This window comes from Scylla paramamosain, chromosome 13, assembly GCF_035594125.1.
Source record: "Scylla paramamosain isolate STU-SP2022 chromosome 13, ASM3559412v1, whole genome shotgun sequence".
Lineage (NCBI taxonomy): Eukaryota > Metazoa > Arthropoda > Malacostraca > Decapoda > Portunidae > Scylla > Scylla paramamosain.
The window spans coordinates 6968607-6981808 of record NC_087163.1 but is presented as its reverse complement, the minus strand read 5'-3'; the positions used below and the strand labels follow the sequence as shown (position 1 = coordinate 6981808).

The following is a 13202-nucleotide window of genomic DNA, read 5'->3' as shown; positions in this document are numbered from 1 at the left end:
TGAATTCCTATTTTACTGTTGTCAGTCAGAATGAATATGGATGATAGTACATTTTACAAACACTAACAGTGGTCTCTTGTAGGCAGTGTACTGTGATGTACGCCATCTGCTTGGGTACATTCATGATGGCCATGGTGGTGTGTTCCGAAGGGTAGTCCTATCAGGTCTTATTGATTCTGCTGATCGACCTCACAAGCAGAGACAAAAGCTTCAAACCACTCGAGTGATTAGGTTTGTAATTCACATATTCCTTAGACATGATTTATAGAAATTAATTCCTTCAATAATAATATTAAGCAAAATGTTCAAGTCTCTCTCTCTCTCTCTCTCTCTCTCTCTCTCTCTCTCTCTCTCTCTCTCAACTTCATGAGTACCGTATTTTATGGCTTATAAGATGCACTTTTTTTTCCAAAAAAATACCCTGAAAAATACTAGTGTGTCTTCCAAAACAAATGTTGTATTGTGAGGCAACAGCCAGGCTCAAGGGAGCTTGTACACTTGACTGATACCGACGTGGATTTGTATGATGAGTCATTACGCTATGATGTTAGATTAAGTACTATTTAATTCAACCTTTTATATGATGTAAACTAAGTACTTAGCTGTTACAAGTATTTCCAATACCATAATCCTTCCTGGAGCTGAACCACAAGCTTAGCCTTAAGCATAACCTCTGCCCTGTAGCACGCTCTGTTTATTATGGTACTGGCAGCGGCAGGCGGCAGCCTTCCCACTCTTGATCTTGATTCAAATCACATAAAACATTTGCTTTTACTATGCTCGAAATATATAAAATGTTTGCTCACACTATGTTCAAAGCATAAACAAAATGTTTGCTCACACTCTTTTGCCATTAAATATATCAGTTACCACCTGGCTGTCACACGTATCATGGGTGCGTCTTCCATGGTGCAGCGTCTTATAAGCCCTAAAATACGGTATAATGAAACCTGAAAGGTGTTTACATTATTAACAGGTAGAAGATAATCATTCCATGGATTTTTCAAACTTAATTGCTTTTGCAGATATTTGATTTATGTATGACATCAGTATTTAAAAGAACTTTGAACCTTTCTTCTTTTCTGATGTTATTTGAAAATGTAGAATTATAGCTTCACTGTATCTCCTAGGCGTGTGACAGTGGAGGATGATGTCTACCGAGACTCACCTCCAGCCATGGCAGAAGAGGGGGGAGATGTCGGAAAAGGAAGGAAGGGAATATTTAAGAAGAAATCAACATCATCCTCCATCACCTCAGCCATTAAAAAAGCTCCTTCCATCAGTAGTGTTTATGATGATCAGCAGGAGGTATTTGTAGGCTGGAGGACTTTTTATTGCTGTCCTTTGTGTGAATATGATTCAAACTAATGATCTTAATCTTTACTTGCTGATACTGAAAATATTTTGTTTTACTTGGTTGCTCTATTTTTGGTCAGGACTCATCAGGTATTCAGAGTCCTATTCAGAGCAATCGTCGTCGCCATTATCAAGTGATGACTTCTCAGTCCACAGAACAAGACCATCTCACCCCTAATGCTCATCCAAAGGGTAGAAAAGTGTCTAAACTTGGTAAGCATCTCTTTGTACAAATTAAGCTGTAATGTTGAACTTGGATCTTCTAATTAGGCTTTACAGGACATCAATGGGAATGTCAGAAATCTGGTGATGTATTAATAAGAATTGTGAAGAGGAGCCTGAATTCAATTTGGAACTTATAAGGCTCCAATTACAGTATTGTTAACAAATGAGATTATGAAGAACTTTTGATATGTGAATGTTTTATGACTTACATTTTTGAGAGTTGTATAGCATTCTCATTTTCATCATGTTTTGCCACAGTAGATGTTATTTTCATCATTATTGTTTTCAAAGTTCTTGGTCCTGCAGGACAGTTGACAAAATTACTGCACAGCAGTTGACCTTTTCTTGAACAGTAATAAAGGATGATTTTATTATTCTCTTAAGTTATTCTCATATATATATATATATATATATATATATATATATATATATATATATATATATATATATATATATATATATATATATATGTAGTCCTGGTGAACTAGCATTCAACTTTGCTATCCTCCATGATCTAGAGCAATTGGTGCAACACCCTACTCGTATTCCTGACCATCTTGGAGATACGCCCAACATTCTTGACCTTTTCCTGACCTCTAATTCTTCTGCTTATGCTGTCACCCTTTCTTCTCCGTTGGACCCCTCCGATCACAATCTTATCTCTGTATCTTGTCCTATCGCTCCAATCCTTCCTCAGGATCCCCCTAAGCGAAGGTGCCTCTGGCATTTTGCCTCTACTAGTTGAAGGGACCTGAGGAGGTATTATGTTGATTTTCCTTGGAATGACTACTGCTTCCTTGTCAGAGAGCCATCTTTGTGTGCTGAGCGCTTAACAGAGGTGATAATGTCTGGCATGGAGGCATACATTCCTCACTCTTTTTCTCGACCTGAACCTTCCAAACCTTGGTTTAACACAGCTTGTTCTTGTGCCATACATGATAGAGAGGTGACCCACAAAAGATACTTAAGCCTTCCATCACCAGAATCTCATGCACTTTATATTTCTGCCCGGAACCATGCCAAGTCTGTTCTCCAACTAGCCAAAAACTCCTTCATTAACAGAAAGTGTCAGAACCTTTCAAGATCTAATTCCCCTCGTGACTTCTGGCATCTAGCCAAAAATATCTCTAATAACTTTGCTTCTTCTTCTTTCCCTCCTTTATTTCAACCAAATGGCACCACTGCTATGACATCTATTTCTAAAGCTGAACTCTTCGCTCAAACCTTTGCTAAAAACTCTACCTTGGACGATTCTGGGCTTGCTCCTCCCTCTCCTCCACCCTCTGACTACTTCATGCTACCTATTAAAATTCTTCGTAATGATGTTTTCCATGCCCTTGCTGGCCTAAACCCTCGGAAGTCTTATGAACCTGATGGGGTCCCTCCTATTGTCCTCCGAAACTTTGCCTCCGTGCTTACACCTTGCCTAGTCAAACTCTTTCAGCTCTGTCTGTCAACATCTACCTTTCCTTCTTGCTGGAAGTTTGCCTACATTCAGCCTGTTCCTAAAAAGGGTGACCATTCTAATCCCTCAAACTACTATCCCATTGATTTAATTTCATGCCTATCTAAAGTTTTTGAATCCATCCTCAGGAAGATTCTTAAAAACATCTATCACTTCACAACCTTCTATCTAATCACCAGTATGGGTTCCATCAGGGCTGCTCTACTGGTGATCTTCTGGCTTTCCTTACTGAGTCTTCGTCATCCTCTTTTGGAGATTTTGGTGAAACTTTTGCTGTTGCCTTGGACATATCAAAAGCTTTTGATAGAGTCTGGCACAAAGTTTTGATTTCCAAACTACCCTCCTACGGCTTCTATCCTTCTCTCTGTAACTTCATCTCAAGTTTCCTTTCTGACTGTTCTATTGCTGCTGTGGTAGACGGTCATTGTTCTTCTCCTAAATCTATGAACAGTGGTGTTCCTCAGGGTTCTGTCCTGTCACCCACTCTCTTCTTATTATTCATTAATGATCTTCTAAACCAAACTTCTTGTCCTATCCACTCCTATGCTGATGATACCACCCTGCACTTTTCCACGTCTTTTCTTAGACATCCAACCCTTCAGGATGTAAACATTTCACGCAGGGAAGCCACAGAATGCTTGACTTCTGATCTTTCTAAAATTTCTGATTGGGGCAGAGCAAACCTGGTATTGTTCAGTGCTTCAAAAACTCAATTCCTCCATCTATCAACTCGACACAACCTTCCGGACAACTATCCCCTCTTCTTCAATGACACTCAACTGTGCCCCTCTTCTACACTGAACATCCGCAGTCTGTCCTTTACTTATAATCTGAACTGGAAACTTCACATCTCATCTCTAGCTAAAACAGCTTCTATGAAGTTAGGCGTTCTGAGACGTCTCTGCCAGTTTTTCTCACCCCCCCAGCTGCTAACTCAGTACAAGGGCCTTATCCGTCCATGTATGGAGTATGCTTCATATGTCTGGGGGGGTTCCACTCATACTGCTCTTCTAGACAGGGTGGAATCCAAAGTTTTTAGTCTCATCAACTCCTCTCCTCTAACTGACTGTCTTCAGCCTCTGTCTCATCGCTGCAGTGTTGCATCTCTAGCTGTCTTCTACCGCTATTTTCATGCTAACTGCTCTTCTGATCTTGCTAACTGCATGCCTCCCATCCTCCCATGGCCTCGCTGCACAAGACTTTCTTCTTTCTCTCACCCCTATTCTGTCCACCTCTCTAACACAGGAGTTAACCAGTATTCTCAATCATTCATCCCTTTCTCTGGTAAACTCTGGAACTCCCTGCCTGCTTCTGTATTTCCACCTTCCTATGACTTGAATTCCTTCAAGAGGGAGGTTTCAAGACACTTATCCTTCAATTTTTGACTACTGCTTTGGAACCTTTTTATGGGACTGGCATTTCAGTGGCCATTTTTTTTTTTTTATCAGATTTTTGTTGCCCTTGGTCAGTGTCCCTCCTACATTAAAAAAAAAAAAAAAAAAATATATATATATATATATATATATATATATATATATATATATATATATATATATATATATATATATATATATATATATATATATATATATATATATATACATACAGTAAAATCCCTCTCATCCGGCATTCGAGTATCCGGCAGCTTCAAGTATCCGGCACATTTTTCCCCGAGCCTTAAAATCAATAAAAAATCAATGTGTACTCATAAAATCGATTAAAATTCCCGCGCAAGGCATACTTTGTCCCATCGCCACCAGAGCGCACTGCTTCGCGCCATCCACGGCTCACTGCACTTTGTTTACTCAGTGACTCAGTCCCGCATGTGTACTGTTTATCGCCTGACGCCTTCATCATGCCTAAAGTTGTAGAAAAGAGGAAGCGTGTTGTGCTTACACTTAAGCAGCTGATCAGATCAGCTGCTGATTAAGATCAGCTGATCTTTGTTATGGTAAGATATGTGAGTGTAGGGTGGTGATTGTGGACATAATTTCACTTCTATTCAAGTATCCGGCAATATTCAAGTATCCGGCATGTCGGTGGTCCCGTTGATGCCGGATAAGAGGGATTTTACTGTATATATATATATATATATATATATATATATATATATATATATATATATATATATATATATATATATATATATATATATATATATATATACACACACACACACACACACACACACTTACACACACACACACACACACCTGTCATGGCGGACAGAGAGGTCAACGCAAACAGGCGCTCCTACAAATCCAGCCATCTACGTCACTGAGAGCTGCCCTAGTGGAAATACAGTGGTGAGAGTTCACACTGGTTTTACTCGTTGCTGACCTGTCTCCAAAAGTGTTTTGTAGAAAGCAGTTTAATTGTTATAATGAGTGGTGAAGAGGGGGTTACTTCAGTCCCCACTATGTTGTTTACACCAATGGGGACTGTCCCGAAGGCGAGACAGAGAGACTTCTCGGGATTTGGGGAAGAGGACCGAAGGTCTGGGAAGCAATGATGAGAAGGAGAATTATCACACTGGAAACCGAAATGAAGGAAATGAAGGATAGATTTGACAAGATGGAGAAGATGGTTGAAACTTTGATCACCATGAAGGGGGTGTGGAAAGGTGCATACGATGATCTACATAAAAAACTAATGTTATATGAAAAGAAAGCAATGGAATATGAAGGCAAAGTTGAAGAGTTAAACGTAAAACAGGAAAATTGGAAGAAAGAACAAGAGGAAAATTGTGGAGGAACAAACAAAGACAAACGACACAAAGCTAACAGAAAAAAATTGTTCAAGTTATAAAACAGAAAGAAAACTTGGTGAGAGACACTGTAGATAAGAAAAAAACTGTTGTGGTATTCGGCCTGAAGGAAGAGTGTACATCTCAGTTGACTGAAAGAGAAAAGAAGAAAAAGATATGTGTGGAAAAATTAGTGGGAACATTACAAAAAGAAAAAGAGCTAACTGGAGAGATTGAAAAATTAAAAGATTGGGTAGATATGTTGAGGGTGGACAGCGTACTATGAAAATAAGGTTTAGATCACAAGTGGCAGCTGAAGAAACACTGAGTAAATCCTGGAAAGTGGCCAAGGTGGAAGAATACAAACAAGTGTGGATAAAAAAAGATAGAACCAGAGAAAAGAGAGATACTATAAATGAAGTAAGAAAAGAAACAAATGAAAAAAATGGAAAATTATCAGAGGTGGAGAAAAAACAGTTCTTTTGGAGGGTTATGGACATGAGGTTGAGAAAGTGGTACAAGAGGGAAGTAAATGCAGAAGGGGAAGACTTAAAGTAGCATACACGAATATAAAATGGACTAATGTCGGCAGTGTTGGAACCAGAAGACTATTTAAAAGAGGAGAAACCGGACATCACGGGAATCGTTGAAACTAAATTGGCAAGTGAAGGGGATACATTAAATATTGGTGAAGGAAAATGCAACCTCTGGATGAGAAATAGGAAGAATAAATGGGGAGGAGGTGTGATGCTTCTAGTTAGGAAGGATTTATTAGTGGAATCTGTCACATATGGGGTAGAGGAGGCAGAAATATTGAAAATAAGCTTAAGACAGAATGTGGGAAGATACTGTAATGTTGTGGTTACTTATGTTCCCCCTATTCCAACTCTTGGAGAGAGGATGAATATAAGAAAATGCTTGAGGACACAAGGACATGTTTAGAAGAGCTGCTTGAGGAAAATGACGATATACTCCTGATGGGGGACTTTAACTGTAAAGAGATATCTTGGGAGAATTGGACCACAGAATGCAGTGAGTCATCATGGGGGAACAAGCTACTAGACCTGGCTATCGAAAATTTCCTGACACAATGGGTTACAGATGACACTAGATTTAGGGGAAATGAAGCATCTTCAAGGCTCAATCTAATTTTCACCAAGGAACAAGAAATAGTAGAAGACCTTAAATACATAAACCCAATAGGAAAAAGTGATCATATGCTGATTCAGTTCACAGTTATGGATAATAACCTCAATATAAGGAAAGAGGACCACAGAAGAGAATGGCTAAACTACAGCAAGACTAACTTTTGGACAACTTAGGAAGTATTTCAGTGAAGTGAATTGGAACATAGTTATTCAAAAGGAAGACATAGAGGAAAAGTGGACAGCTTTCCTGGACATTTATAATAAGGGAGTAGAGAAATGGGTACCCAAAAAACCAACAGAGAACCTTTTCGAAAACGATTGGTACAACAGATGTGCAACAGCTAGATTGGAAAGAAAAAGCAAGTGGAAGAAAAAGAACAAGTGGAAGAAAAACAAGAGACTGGACCTGTGGAGCAATTATATAAGGAAGAGGAACGAATATGTCAAAACTCGCAGAGATGAGCAGAAAAATTTTGAAAGGAAAGTTGTGGAGAAATGTAAAGACCCACCAAAATTATTTCATAAATTCATTAATGGAAAATTAAAGAGTAAAGATGAAATAAGTACGATAAAAGCTGGAGAACAGACAGTGGGTGACCCAGAAGGGGTAGCTGAAGTGTTTAACAGATACTTCCACTCTGTATTTACTAAGGAAAATTATTTCAGAGGTGAGAGGACAGCGTTAGAAAAAAAGGACCGGCCTAAAGATTAAAACATCAGTAGAGGAAGTAAAGAATATGTTGGAAGACCTGGATGTAAGGAAAGCAATGGGTCCTGATGGTGTATTGAGTTGGATTTTAAAAGAGTGTAGCTCACAATTATTATCAGCATTGCACAATATAATTAGCACTACTCTGGTAAAAGGTAGAGTACCCATAGACTGGAACGGGCAGATATCACCCCAATCCACAAGACTGGAAGTAAAGAAGATCCATTAAATTATAGACTTGTATCGCTCACAAGTGTGGTGGCGAAGATTTGTGAAAAGATTATCAAGAACAGATGGGTGAAATACCTAGAAGACAACAAGGTGATAACAGAGAAACAGTTTGGTTTCGGAAAAGGAAGATCTTGTGTTACGAATTTGATAAGTTTCTACTTGAGAGTAATAGATATAATGCAAGAGAGAGATGGATGGGCTGACTGCATATACTTAGATCTGAGAAAAGCATTCAATAAAGTTCCACACAGAAGACTAATATGGAAATTGGAAAAAAATTAGAGGACTTGGCAGATCACTGTTAAAGTGGATGACTGACTTTTTGACAAACAGAAAAAATGAGGACAGTAATTAAAGGCAACAAGTCAAACTGGAGAACAGTAATAAGTGGAGTCCCACAAGGTTTGGTACTTGCACCTATTAAGTTCACAGTTTATGTAAATGATATGACAGAAGGCATAGAAAGTTACATGAACCTTTTCGCTGATGACGCTAAGATTATGAGGAAAGTAACAAATGAAGAGGATTGCAGTGCTTTAAATCAGGACTTAATTAAAATTAATGAATGATCGTTGAGATGGAACATGGAGTTTAATGCTAAAAATTGTAGTGTGATGAGGTTTGGAAAATGTGTGAAAAGACCAGTTGGCAACTATTACTTAGGGAATGAGGAAATCTCTATAAGATAAGATGAAAAAGACCTAGGAGTAATTATTACTGATAATTTATCATTTGGGAAGCACATAAACAAAATTATAGGAGAAATATATAATCTGTTGAGAAACATCAAGATAGCATTCTCCTATATTGATGAAGATATGATAAAAAAAACTGATAACAACGATGATACGTCCGAGATTGGAGTATGCAGCATTAGTGTGGTCGCCAGGTTTGAAAAAAGGATACAAGAAAGTTAGAAAGAATACAGAAAGCTGCAACTAAAATCCCTGCAAGCTTAAGAGAGTATAGTTATGAGAAAACAAGGGAAAGGGGTGATTTGATAGCAATATATAGAATATTGGAAGGAATGGAAAAGTTGGACAGAGATACCAGATACGAGAGGCACAAGAGGACATGGAAGGAGACTGAAAAGGAGTGTTTGCAGAAGAGACATCAAGAAACATAGCTTCCCACACAGAAGTATAACAGTGTGGAATGAACTTAAGGATGAGACTGTGTGTGCAAAGACAATTCATAAATAAAAAAAAAAATATTAGATAAAAGTCGATATTGAGACGGGACAGCATGAGCCTAGTGTGGTTCTTGTCCTGTATTTCACAACTAGGTAAATACAACTAGGTAAATATACACACACACACACACACACACACACACACACACACACACACACACACACACACACACACACACACACAGTGGCGGCAGCGGAGCTGACAGGACGTGTTTCCTAGTGCTCTACACATTGAAGGAAGGAATAACACAAATCGCTTATGGTGGAACAAGTTATGATATGAAGACCCAGGAATACCTAGGTGGTAAATAGGAAGGGGAAAAACAGTATGTGAGTATAGTTATCCCATCCATCTCTAGGAAAGTTTGGTTGGTTTGTTTACACTTTGGACAAAATGGTGGAGGGCGGCACCCCAAAATAACGGGGGTCCTTTGAAGGTTTTACTGGTGAAGAAAGAGAACTAAATTATAGATTATAGTATAGGAAAATTTTATATATGGAAGAAATGATGGACAAGTTAGTGGAGAGAATAAAGACATTGGAGGCACACCAGGAGACAGGTGAGGAGTTGATTATCATGGCAAAGTTGATGGAGATGGAAGATAAAAATGAGAAGTCAAAGGTGGAAAATGACTGTTTAAAGAAATAAATAAAGGAAAAAGTAGAAACTGTTCAGAAAGGAAATGAGGAAATGAAGGCAAGTGTAAAGGATGTGGAAAGTGGTTAAATGAATGTAGATTTGAAGAAAAATCACTAAAGAAAATAATAGAACAAGAAAATGAGAAACAAAACCTGAGACAAAGTGGTAAATGTTATTAAAGAAGAAAAAAGTTAGTGAGAGACACTAGAGAAATATAAACAAGTAATTATATTTGGTTTAAAGGAAGAGAAAATAGTAAGCAGAATTGAAAAAAAGGAAAAGGAAAAGAAAATGTTGAATAAGTTACTGAAGAAAGTGACAGGTGAAGACAGGCAGGTAGTAAAGCAAGTTGAAGAGTTCCATAGAATCAGGAAATATGAAAAATAAAAAATGAGACCCATAAGAATAAGGTTTGCAACACAGGTACAAGTAGAAGTAATTAGTCTTGGAGGTTGTCTAGAGATGAAGAATGTAAGAATGTATGGATAAACAGGGATATGCATGAGACTGAAAGGTTGAAGCAAAAGGAGAGTAAGAGATATGAGAACAAGGAAATGGTACATTAAACAGTAAGTAAGGTATGTTATATTAATGTAAATGGATTAATGTCAACTAAAATGGAATTAAATGAGATGTTAAGCAGAACCGCACTGGATGTTGTTGTATTATGTGAGACAAAATGGAAAAATGAGTGGGGAACTCCTGACATTGATGATGATGAATATGATTTATGGAAGAAAAATAGAAGTGACAAGGGAGGAGGTGGAGTGACAGTTCTGACTAAAAAATGTGTCAAAGTGGAGAAGCTAATAAAAAGTGAAGACAATTATGAAATTCTACAAGTGATAATTAGAAGGATGGAAAGATAATGAATTATGTAGGAGTGCATGTGCCACCTATGACCAATGCTTGGACAATTATGAAATTCTACAAGTGATAATTAGAAGGATGGAAAGATAATGAATTATGTAGGAGTGCATGTGCCACCTATGACCAATGCTTGGCAAAAAGAAGAGCATGAAGAGATGTTGGTAGATGTGCTAAAAGGTCTTGAAAAGATAGTGATGGAAAGTAGTGATATAGTTATTGTTGGGGATTTTAATTGTAAGGAGACGAATTGAGAGACATTGACAACTACTGGAAGTGAGAGCTCATGGAGTAATAGACTATTGAACTGGGCAATGGAAAACTTGATGACTCAGTGGGTTGATTTTGATACCAGATTCAGTGGAAGAGATTTGATTTGGTGTTTATCAAGGACATGGAAATTATTGAAACTATGCAATATGATAGCCCTCGAGGTAAAAGTGATCATGTGTTGATGGAATTTAATATAAAAAATGAAAATGTAATCATTGATAAAAATTATAAGGTAAAAAGATTTAAATATAGTACACCTGACTTTGAAAAATTAAGAATACTTTGTTGCTGTAGACTGGAAAGACTTTCAAGATGCAGATGATGAAAGAGATATAATAGATAAGTGTATAAATGAACCAAACTATTCTTTAGATATATTAATGGGAAAATGAAGAAGAAGGAAGGTGTATCAAGATTGAAAGTTGAAGGAAAAATCTTTGATGGTGCACAGGACATGGTGGAGGTTATGAACAATAGTTTCATATCGGTATTTACTGTGGAAGGGGAATTTGATGCTGGAAGGGATAAGTTGGTGAGGAATATACTAAGTACAGTCCCAGTCAGTTATGAAGAAATACTTAAGATGATGCTTGATGTAAATAAAGCAACTGGTCCAGATGGAGTATCAAACTGGATATTGAAGGAATGTAGTGAACAACTGGCTTATAAAATTCACAGTCTAGTGGTGACATCACTATTACAGGGAAGAGTACCAAAAGATTGGAAGAGAGAAAATGTTACAACAATATACAAAGGAAATAAGGAAAATTCACTAAATTATAGACCAGTGCCCTTGACTAGTGTTGTAGGAAAATTATGTTAAAGAACAATAAAAGGAAAGATGGATGGAACACTTGGAAAGAGATAAAGTTTTAGTAAATTGTCAATTTGGATTTAGGAGAGGAAGATCATACTCCATGAATTTATTGTCCTTTTATTCAAGGGTAGTTGATATTGTGCAGGAGAGAGACAGATGGCTGGATGGTGTGTACTTAATTTTTAAAATGATCAAGAATGGCATTCTCATATTTGGATAAAGAAATTATAAAAAAGTTGTTGATTTCCATGATAAGACCAAGATTGGAATATGCGGCAGTGGTGTGGTCTCCTCATACAAAGAGAAATATTATAAGATTAGAAAGGGTACAAAGAGCAGTCACTAAGATGATTCTGGAGTTAAGTAAATTGACCTATGAAGAGAGATTAAGAATGCTGGAAATTCCTACCCTTGAAAATAGGCGAGAGAAAGGAGATTTGATAAACATCTATAGAATGATAAATAGTATGGGAAATGAAGACAAAGAAGGTTTTATAAATTTAGACACAGAATAAAAGGGGAAACAATAGGAAGTTGAAGAAAGTTAACTATAGAAGAGACAATAAGAAATATAGTTTTCCTCACAGAAATGTGAACAAATGGAATGAACTCAGTGAAGACGCTGTAAATGCCGAAACTGTCAGTACTTTTAAGACCATACTAGATAGATATAGTGATGGAATAATATGAGATTACTCCCCTCCTGTAAACCACAACTAGGTAAATACACACACACACACACACACACACACACACACACACACACACACACACACACACACACACACACACACACACACACACAGTCGATAATGTGCAGGAGAGACAGATGGGTGGATGGTGTCTACTTAGACTTGAAGAAAGCATTTGACAGAGTATCACACCAAAGATTGCCATGAAAGATAAAAAATTATGGAAAATCTGGAGCAAGACTGCTGGAATGGATGGAGGATTATCTGGATGATAGAGAGATGAGAACTGTAATACAAGACCAAAATTCATCTTGGCTGAAAGTAACTAGTGGTGTCCCACAGGGGTCAGTGTTGGGACTGATAATGTTTGTAATACATGTGAATGGCATAAATGAAGAAATAGATAGTTATATGAACTTATTTGTGGATGATACTAAGCTAATGAGAATGGTAGAAAATGTAAATGACTGTGGTACTGCAAGATTATTTAAATAAGATAAAAAGATGGAGCAAATCGAGGCGAATGGAATTCAATTTAAGTAAGTGTAAAGTAATGGAGTTTGGTAAGACTAAGAAAAGAATACAATATCATTATGAGATGGATGGTGTGAAGTTAAAGAAATCAAAAGAGGAAGTGGATTTGGGAGTAACAGTTACTGAAAATTTGACTCCAGACAGAAACTATTGATAAAATTACTGGAGAGATGATGAATTTGTTAAAAAGCATAAGAATGGCATTCTCATATTTGGATGAAGGAATGATAAAAAAAGTTGCTGATTTCCATGATAAGACCAAGATTGGAATATGTGGCAGTGGTGTGGTCTCCTCATACAAAGAGGA

The 13202-nt window shown here is 37.4% G+C and overlaps 1 protein-coding gene across 16 annotated transcripts in view; it reads left to right on the top strand.

The window, feature by feature from the left end:
* The window catches only part of LOC135106387 (protein unc-80 homolog), a 172762-nt gene that overhangs the window by 87037 nt on the left and 72523 nt on the right, over positions 1-13202 (top strand). For 15 of the 16 annotated variants that reach the window (XM_064015354.1, XM_064015364.1, XM_064015356.1 and 12 more), the window contains 3 exons: positions 83-231; positions 1131-1308; positions 1437-1569. In XM_064015354.1, the coding sequence (XP_063871424.1) occupies positions 83-231; positions 1131-1308; positions 1437-1569 (460 nt within the window). The remainder of the gene's footprint in view (positions 1-82; positions 232-1130; positions 1309-1436; positions 1570-13202) is intronic. The other variant, XM_064015359.1, reaches the window with a different exon arrangement.